Consider the following 15,450-nt stretch of genomic DNA (forward strand, 5'->3'; position numbering starts at 1 on the left):
TATGCCCTTATAATAAGCGTATATGCACAAAAGATATGCGAATAGAAATTTGCATCTGTCGTATCTTCATATATTGTCATGAATCTGCATGCATTGTACGTACATATCTGGGTATGTCGAGAAAACTGTCAGATCGTTATGGATAGGTGACAATGACTCACGCAAGCGTCGCGTCAATGAACATCAAACGGCGAGACGATGGCAAATGTCATTTCCCTCTCTACGAAAAAAGCGCCTATCTGATCGTATCCATTCCTTAAGCAATCAGGTAATATTTATATAGCTATTGCCGTAATTTTCCATGATTTATCAAAACTTCTAGTTTTGTCGATACGACTAGATCGCGTTTACTCAACGGTGTAATAACTTATACGTACAAAAAATGTCGCAGAGCAACACCGGCATCTATGAATGGAAGAATGAGTGGAATATAATTCTCGTTGCGAGTTAACAATATGTAGGTACTGAGAAACATGATGTTTTCCGATAATTCCCTGATGTTTTCTTTCGCAGACGGTTTATACCGGTTGAAAGCGGATTTTTCATGATTTATTCAATCTGGCATTTAACAATTTCGAAATCACCAGATAAACAAACGAAATAAAATTGTATCGTCATAAATTGGTTTGTTTTCCTATGTAAATATCTGCGGTTCAGATTTTAATAATTTAATCGAAGAATAACATAATCATATAGAAAGTATATAACCGTAAATACACATATTGACATTTTTAGATGTTAAAATAATAAATAATTCTGATCGCGTGTATTGTATATCTTTTATGTGTAATTTGGAAGAATATATAGTAAAGTAATGTATAGTAAATTATATATTGTAGTAAGTGAATTTTTTGTACACGACAAAATACAAATTAATTAATATATTATTCGATACATCGATTGGCCGGCCGTGCGTGATTCGATTTTCACCTTCAGATTGTAAAAAGTATCAAACGGCGTGCACAAATCTGTATAATTTAACTGTACTCATATACACACGTTCACCTGTACGAATAATAAAGAATCATTCGGTATATTTTTCGCTCGAGGTAAATGATATAAATTAAAATAAAATTAAACTAGAGCACAGTTGTATTTTCTAAATATTAAAATTTATGGCTGAATATCTTTTCAACAAAAAATATCTTTCCCGTGCAATATTCGCGTACCATTATAGTAGCGTATCAACATTTCCATAATGTATAATTATATCTTTGACAAATACAATCTCACACAAAAGTAGTATAAACATGAGTACGGATGGGTTAAGGTCTTTTCGTATAGCCGTAAACCCATGTACTTGACCGACTACTCTAATTATGTCTTCTCCCTTTCGTGTCTGATGATATGCGACGATTGTTTTATACACTTTTCTGGAGTTTGTGACAAGCGATAAACAAGATCCTAAATTATTACCAACTAGAATTTTTATGATTTTTATCTGCATTCGCAAACATGATGTAACGCAGTTACAGATTGCAAGAAGAAAAATTTATCAACGATAACATTATCAAAAGCGACATCCTAAGTGTCGTTCTAAAATATTCATCCTAAGCATCAGAACTTTTTCAACCGAACAATTATACCACAAACCAATTATATTACTACAACTTAAAAAAGAAGTTTTAAAAAGAAAACTATTTACAAAAGCTCCATTTGTTTAACATTTGTATACAAATCCACCAGCGTCATATCTTGCGATTGCATATAATAATTCCTAATGTAAAATTAGTAAAGTTTGATTGTGAATGAATTTAATTGATTAAATTTGATGTTAATAAACAACTAAGTATTAAAAAAAAAATTTACATTCTCGTCTGGATTTACGATTACTATTATTTATCATTTTCATCAATCAATTTAGATTCATAAAAAATCAAGAATTGATTAATTAATTGATTGTTCCTATTTTCCGTGATTGTAAATATGTTCACAAACACAAGCAGATTCTTTCAAGCTGGATTCTAAATCAATCTAACATAACAAAGAAAATATTATAAATGTCTAAAAAATATATAATAGCCTGATATATAATGCTATCAATGAAATGTAGCTAATTACGCATGTTAATTTTTTAATTTGGATATTCACATTCTCTTTACAATAATAAATTTTTATAGCTTTTGTTTCTTTATGAAAATTATTTCATCTTGTATTGTATAAAATTGTTGTTAGATAAAAATCCGAAATTGAAATTTATATCTCATATTTAAATACCTTTATATAATAAAAAAATATATATGAACGGATTTTTCCCGATTATCTCTTCTTAAGGAGGCATACTCACTCGAAACTTCGAAAAATGAGTACATTTTCTAAATTTTTTTGCAGCGCAACAACTTGATAAAAATTTTTCATTTTTTTACTGAAAATTTTTATTTATGTATTTAATAATATTGTATTAATATTGTAAAAGAAAAGTTTTTATCAAATCATTGCGCTGCAAAAAAATCTAAAAGATGTATTCATTTTTCGAAGGTTCAAACGGATATGTCCTTAATTGTTTTCGGAATGAAGATATGTTAGAAAACATGGAAAATCCAGTTTATATGAATTGTTATTTTTTTCGACTAGTGTCGTCGGCGTAACTTTTACGCGTACAAAAATTACGATTTACCTAGCGTCATCAACTTAGCGTCAATGCAATCAGCGGACAGCTTAATATCTGTTGACAATATGACGCCATTTCTAATATACTGACAGATGCAATTTGTGACATTGACTAATCAGACAACCACTATGACAACTTAATGTCGCTTTTTTCTCAATTATTATTGTCATATATGATGCACAAAATAATTATTAAATACCTTGTTCATCTCTTTTTTTTTTCTATTAATATTTTCACTACACAAAAGATATTATAACTTTACAAAGATTTAAAGAAACATAAAAAAATGTTTTAAATATACAAAATATTTTTACTATTTGTTAATGCTACTATTTATTTTCAATAATGGCGTTAAATGAAACGACTTTTTGATTAGTTTTTCGTGGGCCATTTTCGTTCTAAAAATCTTTTGATCAATTAGCAAAAAGTCGCTTGTGTCCAGACTCTTGTTACCGACAGCTAGAGAGATCCAAAATATTATTTTTTTTGGCTTTATTTCTGATATAATTTCAACAAGGAATTTAAAATATTAAAAATAAGTTACTTGAAATTGGACGGAAATTAATGAAGAAATCGCGTCTATTTATTCCTATATAAGAAAATCAGAATTTAATTTTTATATAAACATATATAAAATAAATATTAATTTCAGATTTTATGAATTAAATATAATTTATTTTATTATTTATTTAATTATCTTGAATCAATCGTTATAATGATATATGAAATATAATTACGATAATTATATTATTGTATATTATAATTGTATATTATATTTACGATATTTTTTCTCTTTGCTGGAATTTTTTAAATAGAAATTTCCATTTTTTTATTACATGTTCTTACAATTGACGTGGAGACATTTTCAAAATGATATAAATAAATCCTTTTTGGCCAAGAATGTATGTGTGCACTTTTAGCGCAGAAAATATATGTATATATACATATATATTTTTTAACTTCATTATCATTACATTGTTCAACTATATTTATATAAATAGTTCTACACAAAAGATTTTCTTTTTTTTCAATTGCATATGTACTGTCTTAGTGTTATATTTTTTACATCATTGCATCAGAAATATTTGATGAAACTAAAAACTTTACAAGAGCAAATACTAAGTGATGTTGATTCACTATCTTATTTCAGTTTTTGTGTTGTAATTAAAATTTAACTTAGATTCAAAACATATTTCCAATTAATATAACAAATTTCAATAAAAATTCATAAATTGGATTTATCAAGAGAATTGGATTTAATCGCCCTTAAAACCCTTAAAAATTAACAAAGTCAAATTTAAGGATTTACTATATAAATATATATAGGATTTATTATACAAATATATAAAGTAAAATTTACTTATGTGTAATATGACAGATACATACAACCTTATATAAGAAAAGTTATTGACTTATAACTGATAGTATTTTTACACAGCATTGTCATATTAATATTCAAAGTATAATAAAAACTATAGAATATTTATTATAGAAACTATAATAATTATTTATTATATTTATTATATAGAAATTATAATAAATATTTTTATATAAAATAGGCTTGATCTAATGTTCGTTTACTTGGATAAATCAAAAACAAAGAAAGTTGAAAACCTGACAATACACAGCCCATAAAATTTGGTATTTGTATAAATTGGTCACCGAGTAGACATCCATATGCAAACCATTGACAGGATACTATCATAGAAGCCATTATGACTGGAAATGGCAAACTCTCTGTGCTTTTTACTCTTATTACATGTAGCTATAATAGATTTATAAATTTGTTATCAACATTTTAAAGTTATTATATGTTACAAATAAATATCAAACAATGTAATTTTTCATGCGAATAAACAGTTTTATTATCTAATATATTTAATTAGAAATTTTGTATGCGAATAAAGATTTTATCCCTCTGTACTTACAAGCGAAATCAATGGTGATGCAAAAAATAATACCGTCAGACTGCAACTAAGAAATCCTACATGTTTTGCAGCCAAAACTTTATCTTCTTGATAAATACTGTAGAGATATATAAGTAAAACAAAGCATATTGATATCATAAACTGCTTAACAGTAGTCGATCCTTTCACACTATACACGATATAAATTATCATATAGCATATTTGTAATACTGTCCCAAAGATATTTACAGACACAATAAACAAATCTCCAATAAGTACCCCATATCGCAACCACAAGCTACAACTGTAATAATAAATATGTAATTAAAAATTTAAGTCACAGTTTACAGTTGTGTCATGTATATTGTTGCTTCTCATTATAATACATACGACATAAAACATGTGATGAAGGCCAAACTTGAGCTATCTCCAGTTGTACCATTTCTAATATACTTCTTGCACACTATGCTATAAAAATTATTTCATAATTTAATTTAATACTTGTCATGAATATAAATATCAAAGTTATGCATATATATAGTGTTACTTACACGCCGGCCAGAAATTGTAAAACCGTAAAAATTGAAGCGGTTAATGCAAGAACATCTTTAATCTCCATCAATGTCATAATTTATAATACGCATTTCATATCGGTTATCATATGATTATCTCATTTATCTCACTTCATTAAGATTTATTTTACGCTCGATTGTGTTCAACATTCATATCATACGTCAATTAAAATCGATTGTAAATATAACAATGAAAAGGCTGACAGTTATTATTCCATAGAGAGCTCATATACCTAGAGAGGTACCCTAGGCTGTGTTCGGAAATATTACCCATGTGCACACGAACGTCGTTCTATCTTTGTTCAACTTTTAGTAAATAACAAAGATAGAACGACGTGTATACACGAATAAGGTTTCCGAAAACAGCCGCAACGCCCTACTTATCCCAGTATGTATATCGAATTCTGCGCCATCCGGTATCAGAGAAAAGCCTGAGAGGGGCTACGCCCCGTTTTTCGTGAAACCGTTTTCCTAGCTGGTACAGTGGCGCTAACTGAACCCATTTTAGAACCGGCATAACTACATGGTCAGAACTATGGTTCTTGATTCCATGATAAAACGACTGGTTGGTGCATGTCCGTGCTAAACACATTGTGGATCAAAAATGAGGAGAAATATGGATTTATTAATGTTTTATTAGCTGCGCGTGATGTTTTGTAGATAACTGAACAGCATTTAGAAGAATCAACATTATATAAACTTATATATAATAATATAATAAATATATATATATATATATATATATACAAGTTTAGATATATAAAATATATATGCAATTTTTTATTTATAAAAAAATGTAGTATGTTTTATTTTTGAAATCTTTTATAATAGGTTTTAATTTTTCAACTATAGTCAATTTTTAATTTAAATTATAGAAAAATTAAAATTATTAATTTTTTTACAAATTTTCAATAATTCATTTTTACTTTTTAGTTTTCTTAAAAAGAATCCTACTTTTTAGTTTTCTTAAGAATTTTAAGGAATTAAATACTTATGGAATTAAATGTCTATCTTAATTTAAATAATCCTAATATATAATCCTACAACTCTACTTTTGCTGGCTAATGTAAGCGAGAATCTGGGATCATCGAGATTTTGAAGAGTGTATCCTAATCGCGTATCCTAATCGCGTATTCTAATCGCGTATCCTAATCGCGTAGCCTAATCGCGTACCCTAATTGCGTGCCCTATTCGCATGCTTTACTCACGTGTCGTATTCACGTGCCCTATAGAATGCACTGGTAACATTCTTGATTATGTGCCATTGCACGTAGAAATGCGCAAACACATGTATTGCTCAACATATGTATTTTTGCGCTCTTTGACCACGATATCGGTCAACTATGTGCTTCCGTTGGGCCAGTTGGACCTACCTTGTTCCTGGCCATATTCATTCTGACTACATCAGCCAGCATATAGTTTTGACTTCTATCAGAAATCAATGAAGGAGAAAAATTTCTTCCATAGTCGGTTAATTATAATTGCCGGAGCATGAGCGTAATTTTACACTCGTTTACGATCGCAAGTTACGATCATTATGACCGTCATTTGTCATGCATCATTTTAATACAATTTTTCTTTAATTAATATAATGCCAAGTTATCAATCAAAATTAATTGATTAAAATTCTTATGATAATATATTATATATTATTTATATATATATATATATATATATATATATATATATATATATATATATATAATAATATATAATTTATATTAAAATAAAATTAATAATCACTTATGTTTTATATAATTTAATAGATAATTTGGCTTTACATCAATTAAAACAAAACTTTATATAATATTAGCTAAATATAGATGGATGGGCTATGAAAAATTAAGATAAAATTGGCGCAACATGAAAATAAATTCGTACTATTTTATACAATTAATAAAATTAGCGCCTTCTTCATTAAACAAATAAAATAAAATTTATCAATCGAAAAAGGTATTCTATATTTTTAAATTTTTATTTTAATCTATATCTTAAATTGTATCTGTAATATATTTTAAAGCATATTGAAATCTAGTAAAAGTTATTTTATTTAATTTAGCCCATCCATTTTGAGACAACGGATCTATCTACAATCTACAATCTACAAACTTACGAATCCATTATCTCAAAATAAAATAAAGTTTATCACTCACCGGCACTGATGCGCAACAGCGGAGTTGTTGGTCTTGAGGCTGCGTTGTCTGTAACATACAAATATAAAGTCCAAATTATAACAGCGTCCAAAATATAATTAATATTTCGTGCAGAATATTTTATGTGATCCGATGCGTACAATACTAAGAAGCTCTATATAAATATGGAATAATTTTATAAATTATAAAAAGATTCTTTTTTCAAATTGAAATTTTTATAGGATTTATGTAAAAGTCTTTCTTTTTAATTTTCTCTCGTTTAATTCATTCAAGTAAAAAGACCAAACTAACGCGCGCATGCGATTTTTAACAACTGATATACAAATAATAAATACTCACCCTAGAGTTGCTCCGCTGGTGCAGGATACCTCTCCTAGGCCTCCTCCTCCTCTCAGAATATCAGGGTCGTTTGATCTGTAACATACAAATAGAAGATGCAAATTGTAGCAACGCTCAAAATAATCAATATTTCAAAAATTTTATTATACGCATTGAATTTTACATTCAATACATACAATAATAAGCAAATTAATAAAATAATTTTATAAGTTTTGAAAAGAAAACAACTACTAATAACTTTAATAATTTCATATAAAGACTATAATCTAAAAGTGGAAACTTTTATAATTATAGCTTTTATATAAAAATCTTTTTCTTTCTAATTCTTTCTTGTTTAAATCATATAAATAAAAATCAAATTACGCGATTTAAATAATTGTTTAAATTAAATTGTACGTACGCAATTAATAAATAATTAATATATAAATAACAAATTACTTACCACAGGGTTGCTCCACCGTTGCATGATGCCTCTCCTAGACCTCCTCCTCCTCTCAGGTTGATTTACACACGCGATACTTAAACGGCACTCCCGCACTTTTATTATAAGATTACTTCCGCACTTGTACGCGCGATACTTTGAACGACACTCCCGCACTTTCGAATTTCGGCACGATCGAACCCCGCTTCACGTGAGAATCACACTTCGAGTCGACAAGTCGGGAATTCACCGATTACTTCGAGCAAAGGTTAAGCGGAAGCGGAAGAAGACGAAATCGATCGATGGAATAATCGCGAATGGGGTTCGCTCGACTCTTGACCCGCGCCTGCTCCCATCGAGGGCCGACTAGAACATCGTTAGGAACGATTTCATACGAACCACCAAGTCTCTATCATACAGACTGAGCCGGGTTTATCGTAAGGCTGATAGACGGGTCGAGAATGAAGATACCCACCTTCTACGTGCTAACAATCTAGCATTTCGAAAGCGGGAGATCAACTTCTCTAGCGAGCGAAAATCGAACCTAATTAGAACAGCCGACTCCTCAGATGCCAAACATTTTAGTATTTCTACAATGTGCTGTTAGACGGTACAAGAGAAGGGACCCATTAACGATCATTCCAAAACAATCGACCGAACTCTAACCGATTCGGGCCGAACCGTTCGTCGGAGCAGAACGTGCCCTCAACAGCCGATTCTCGAACCGAAGTTCAAGATTAACCGCGCGAACATGCATCTATACTATGCACGAACATACGTTGCTACGCGGCCGGCATTCACCTCAGCCGCGATACTGAGGCGTTTTAACGTTGCGCCTACATTAATATATTAAATTTATTAATACATAAATATTTATATAATATATAATATTAATATAGAATTAATATTAACTGATATTGATATAAAATTAATTATATTAATAGGTATTAATATATTAACGATTGCAACGCTGAGAGACATCCCATTTAGTCGGCAACAAAGTATGATCCTCGGTGACAATCGTGAAAACGAGATAAAAGTCCAACGCGAAGACGCGACGACGCGAAAACGCGAACCGCGACAACGCGACGCATCGTTGCTCGTACGGCACGATGACGGCAACGACGACGCACTAATGTGCGTTCAACGCACAAATGCGCGTGCCACATATGAGCCATTGTGCGACTCGTGGCAATGCTGTACGGACACGCGACGCGAAAGACGCGAAAGCCGTCCGCGACACGATGACGGTACCGACGACGCGACAAGCCGTCCGCGGCACGATGACAGCACCAACGATACGACGAGCCATCCGCGGCACGATGACAGCAACGACGACGCTGGGTACTTGGTTTCCCCTTCGCAGTAAACCTTGAGGACCCTTAGGACCTTAAGGCATACCGTCCAGGTACTGAAGCCACTCCACCACGTCAAGGTGTACCCATGGAGGGTTATTTTATACAATATATAATTTTGTAATATAATATATAATTTAAGAGAGAGGAAAAATATATTTTATAATTGAGAGATTAACTATATCGCAGATACCCCTTTCTTTCCTCGATTAAAAGAGATGCGATATAGATATGTTTTGAAAAAACAAGCAATACATGTATAATATTATACGATAATTTAGATTGGATTTCGTACATTATTAAAGAAACGAAAAAAGAACGAGCAATGTATAATTAAGTTTTGAGACTCGCTTCGCATTTCCGTTTGATCCGTTTGTGCTGCCATTTTAGAGGGTTATTTACAACTCAATACTCAACACGTGGTGCAAGTTTTAAATTATTTGATTCAATAATTAATGAGATACAGTTATGCAAAGTAGTGTTAAAAATTTGTTTAAACATCGGTGTAATGGAAGGAACGCTCGACGATACACCAAAATTAAATTCTGTGCTAAATTAGAGAAGTCTCTAACAGAAATGTTACAAATGATTCAACAAACCTACGAAGAGTCAACTAGGCATAAGAGTACCGTTTCGGAGATATAGATGACATAAAAAAAACGTAAATCACATTTTAAAAGGGCTTGCTTCAGAAAACTAGGTTTGCTGAATCATTTGTAACGGTTCTGTTAGAGACTTGACTAATTTAACGCAGAATTTAATGTTGGCGCGTTGTCAAGCGTTCTTTCCATTACACCGATTTTTAAACAAAATTATATTAACACAACTTTGCGTAATTGTATCTCATTAACTATTGATTTAAATAATTTAAAACTTACGCCACATGTCGAGTATTGAGTTGTGAATAACCCCCTAAAATGGCAGCACGAATCAAACATTCGGAAATGCGAAGCGAATCTCGAAACTTAATTGTTCGGTCGTAATATATTTTGAAAATAATATAAATGGTAAATAAAAATATAAATTACTTATCGCACATATCGTTGCTCCATCCATCGTCAAATACTTATCAGAATCTTCTTTTCTTCTCTTGCTCATCCCTTGCTGTTTCCTCGTGACATTTACACTCACTTGCGAAAACACAGTTAATTACGGTTAGTCGAATATGCGACAATCGCGGCATACTTTGCAACAATCACACGAGACACACTTTATTATATCGTAAGAGAGAAAATATCAAAAATACTATTTGCTTGATTTTACACGACGCCAAAATCATGCGCCACTCGTTACAACAATACTATCTCTATTATTGAATTATTTTGTTTTATTTCTTATTTTTAAAAGTTAATCAATTGTTAATTACAATAATCACATTAAATTATTTTTCAATACTTGTTGCGATTTCGTTTAGAAAAGGAATTTGATAATGTCTCGCGCTCTACTACCTTACTGTTCGAGTGTCGCCGTGCGACTGATAGACAATAATAATATCGTGCTAATGTTTACGCCGCCAAGGCCGAAAACCATATTAATGATCATTTGCAGCCGAATATTTTGCGTACTATAACGTATATCGCGGAATATTAAATCGTACAAGTATTTTAAATTATTTATTTAATAAACGATTAATAATATTACGGAGCTTATCGTTAATTACTCGGACGAATGCAATTCGACTATTTTATTGCGCGTTCTCGATCCGAATCGTATTTAAATCGTCGAAAAGTCAAACGATAAAGTATCGGACACAACATTATTAAATTTGAAATATTTTTAAAGAGATAATTATTCCTTATAAAGGAAGAAAAAGATCACGACAAAACCATAAATTACTATTTTGATTCCTGTCACTTCGACTCTTGGTTATATGTATATCACGCGAAATACGCGTCTCGAGATTTATCGTTGCGATATAATTATTTATTATTTAAGATATATAAGATAAAATATAATTAATTTTATTTATCGTATTAAATTATTTTCCGATACTTGTTGCGATTTCGTTTAGAAAAGGAATTTGATAATGTAGTCGAATATTTTGCGTACTATGACGTATATCGCGGAATATTAAATCGTACAAGTATTTTAAATTATTTATTTAATAAACGATTAATAATATTACGGAGCTTATCGTTAATTACTCGGACGAATGCAATTCGACTATTTTATTGCGCGTTCTCGATCCGAATCGTATTTAAATCGTCGAAAAGTCAAACGATAAATTATCGGACACAACATTATTAAATTTGAAATATTTTTAAAGAAATAATTATTCCTTATAAAGGAAGAAAAAGACACGACAAAACAATAAATTACAATTTTGATTCCTGTCACTTCGACTCTTGGTTAAATGTATATCACGCGAAATACGCGCCTCGAGATTTATCGTTGCGATATAATTATGTATTATTTAAGATATATAAGATAAAATATAATTAATTTTATTTATCGTATTAAATTATTTTCCGATACTTGTTGCGATTTCGTTTAGAAAAGGAATTTGATAATGTAGTCGAATATTTTGCGTACTATGACGTATATCGCGGAATATTAAATCGTACAAGTATTTTAAATTATTTATTAATAAACGATTAATAATATTACGGAGCTTATCGTTAATTACTCGGACGGATACAATTCGCCTATTTTATTGCGCGTTCTCGATCCGAATCATATTTAAATCGTCGAAAAGTCAAACGATAAAGTATTGGTCGAAATATTATTAAATTTGAAATATTTTTAAAGAAATAATTATTCCTTATAAAGAAAGAAAAAGATCACGACAAAACGATAATTTACAATTTTGATTTCTGTCACTTCGATTCTTGATTATATGTGTATATGTCACGCGCGAAATACGCGTCTCGAGATTTATCGTTGCGATATAATTATGTATTATTTAAGATATATAAGATAAAAGATAATTAATTTTATTTATCTTATTAAATTATTTTCCGATACTTGTTGCGATTTCGTTTAGAAAATAAAATTGATAATGTCTCGCGCTCTACTACCTTACTGTTCGAGCGTCGCCGTGCGACTGATAGACCATAATACGTTAATAATATCGTGCTATTGTTTACGCCGCCAAGGCCGAAAACCATGTTATTGATAATTTGTAGCCGAATTTTTTGCGTACTTTGACGTATATCGCGGAATATTAAATCGTACAAGTATTTTAAATTATTTATTTAATTATCGTTAATTACTCGGACGGATGCAATTCGACTATTTTATTGCGCGTTCTCGATCCGAATCATATTTAAATCGTCGAAAAGTCGAGCGATAAGGTATCGGACGAAATATAATTAAACTCTAAGTATTTTTAAAGAAGTAATTATTGTTTAGAAAAAGAGAAAAGAATCGCGACAAAACGATAATTTACAATTTTGATTTCTGTCACTTCGACTCTTGACTATATGTATATCACGCGAAATACGCGTCTCGAGATTTATCGTTGCGATATAATTATGTATTATTTAAGATATATAAGATAAAATATAATTAATTTTATTTATCGTATTAAATTATTTTCCGATACTTGTTGCGATTTCGTTTAGAAAAGGAATTTGATAATGTAGTCGAATATTTTGCGTACTATGACGTATATCGCGGAATATTAAATCGTACAAGTATTTTAAATTATTTATTTAATAAACGATTAATAATATTACGGAGCTTATCGTTAATTACTCGGACGGATGCAATTCGACTATTTTATCGCGCGTTCTCGATCCGAATCATATTTAAATCGTCGAAAAGTCAAACGATAAAGTATCGGTCGAAATATTATTAAATTTGAAATATTTTTAAAGAAATAATTATTCCTTATAAAGGAAGAAAAAGATCACGACAAAACGATAATTTACAATTTTGATTTCTGTCACTTCGACTCTTGGTTAAATGTATATCACGCGAAATACGCGCCTCGAGATTTATCGTTGCGATATAATTATGTATTATTTAAGATATATAAGATAAAATATAATTAATTTTATTTATCGTATTAAATTATTTTCCGATACTTGTTGCGATTTCGTTTAGAAAAGGAATTTGATAATGTAGTCGAATATTTTGCGTACTATGACGTATATCGCGGAATATTAAATCGTACAAGTATTTTAAATTATTTATTTAATAAACGATTAATAATATTACGGAGCTTATCGTTAATTACTCGGACGGATGCAATTCGACTATTTTATCGCGCGTTCTCGATCCGAATCATATTTAAATCGTCGAAAAGTCAAACGATAAAGTATCGGTCGAAATATTATTAAATTTGAAATATTTTTAAAGAAATAATTATTCCTTATAAAGGAAGAAAAAAGTCGCGACAAAACGATAATTTACAATTTTGATTTCTGTTACTTCGACTCTTGATTATATGTATATCACGCGAAATACGCGTCTCGAGATTTATCGTTGCGATATAATTATGTATTATTTAAGATATATAAGATAAAATATAATTAATTTTATTTATCGTATTAAATTATTTTCCGATACTTGTTGCGATTTCGTTTAGAAAAGGAATTTGATAATGTAGTCGAATATTTTGCGTACTATGACGTATATCGCGGAATATTAAATCGTACAAGTATTTTAAATTATTTATTTAATAAACGATTAATAATATTACGGAGCTTATCGTTAATTACTCGGACGAATGCAATTCGACTATTTTATTGCGCGTTTTCGATCCGAATCGTATTTAAATCGTCGAAAAGTCAAACGATAAAGTATCGGACACAACATTATTAAATTTGAAATATTTTTAAAGAGATAATTATTCCTTATAAAGGAAGAAAAATATCACGACAAAACCATAAATTACTATTTTGATTCCTGTCACTTCGACTCTTGGTTATATGTATATCACGCGAAATACGCGTCTCGAGATTTATCGTTGCGATATAATTATTTATTATTTAAGATATATAAGATAAAATATAATTAATTTTATTTATCGTATTAAATTATTTTCCGATACTTGTTGCGATTTCGTTTAGAAAAGGAATTTGATAATGTAGTCGAATATTTTGCGTACTATAACGTATATCGCGGAATATTAAATCGTACAAGTATATTAAATTATTTATTTAATTATCGTTAATTACTCGGACGGATACAATTCGCCTATTTTATTGCGCGTTCTCGATCCGAATCGAATTTAAATCGTCGAAAAGTCAAACGATAAAGTATCGGACAAAATATTATTAAATTTGAAATATTTTTAAAGAAATAATTATTCCTTATAAAGGAAGAAAAAGATCACGACAAAACAATAAATGACAATTTTGATTCCTGTCACTTCGACTCTTGGTTAAATGTATATCACGCGAAATACGCGTCTCGAAATTTATCGTTGCGATATAATTATTTAATATTTAAGATATATAAGATAAAATATAATTAAATTTATTTATCGTATTAAATTATTTTCCAATACTTGTTGCGATTTCGTTTAGAAAAGGAATTTAATAATGCAGCCGAATATTTTGCATACTATGACGTATATCGCGGAATATTAAATCGTACAAGTATTTTAAATTATTTACTTTATAAACGATTAATAATATTACGGAGCTTATCGTTAATTATTCGGACGGATGCAATTCGATTATTTTATCGCGCGTTCTCGATCCGAATCATATTTAAATCGTCGAAAAGTTAAACGATAGAGTATCGGACAAAATATTATTAAATTTGAAATATTTTTAAAGGATAATTATTGCTTACAAAGAAAGAAAAAGATTACGACAAAACAATAAATTACAATTTTGATTCCTGTCACTTCTACTCTTGGTTAAATGTATATCACGCGAAATACGCGCCTCGAAATTTATCCTTGCGATATAATTATGTATTATTTAAGATATATAAGATAATTAAAGGTAATTAATTTTATTTATCGTATCAAATTATTTTCCAATACTTGTTGCGACCTCGTTTAGAAAAGGAATTTGATAATGTTTCGCGCTTTACTATCTTACTGTTCGAGTGTCGCCGTGACAATGATTAACCATAAGTAGTAATACTTTAATAATAGCGCGCTAATGTTTATGCCGCCAAGGCCGAATATCATG

At 29.9% G+C, this 15,450-nt stretch overlaps 1 protein-coding gene and 1 long non-coding RNA gene across 2 annotated transcripts; both read right to left on the bottom strand.

Moving 5' to 3' along the window:
- Positions 1–3,420: 3,420 nt before the first annotated feature.
- On the bottom strand, positions 3,421–5,258 carry Slv (sugar transporter SWEET1). The gene is made up of 4 exons (XM_070314040.1): positions 5,070–5,258; positions 4,909–4,986; positions 4,540–4,822; positions 3,421–4,376 (listed from the first exon to the last, which is right to left on the bottom strand). The coding sequence occupies exons 1-4, from the start codon at positions 5,144–5,146 to the stop codon at positions 4,158–4,160; spliced, it is 657 nt and encodes a 218-aa protein (XP_070170141.1). The 5' UTR covers positions 5,147–5,258; the 3' UTR covers positions 3,421–4,157.
- A 1,985-nt stretch (positions 5,259–7,243) lies between these two features.
- LOC138943337 (uncharacterized) lies at positions 7,244–8,844 on the bottom strand. The gene is made up of 3 exons (XR_011448456.1): positions 8,025–8,844; positions 7,583–7,657; positions 7,244–7,291 (listed from the first exon to the last, which is right to left on the bottom strand). It is a non-coding gene; the product is annotated as an uncharacterized lncRNA (long non-coding RNA).
- Positions 8,845–15,450: the final 6,606 nt, after the last annotated feature.

This window comes from Polyergus mexicanus, unplaced genomic scaffold, assembly GCF_030449975.1.
Source record: "Polyergus mexicanus isolate NDT 795.1 unplaced genomic scaffold, iyPolMexi1.0 SCAF_26, whole genome shotgun sequence".
Taxonomy (NCBI): domain Eukaryota; kingdom Metazoa; phylum Arthropoda; class Insecta; order Hymenoptera; family Formicidae; genus Polyergus; species Polyergus mexicanus.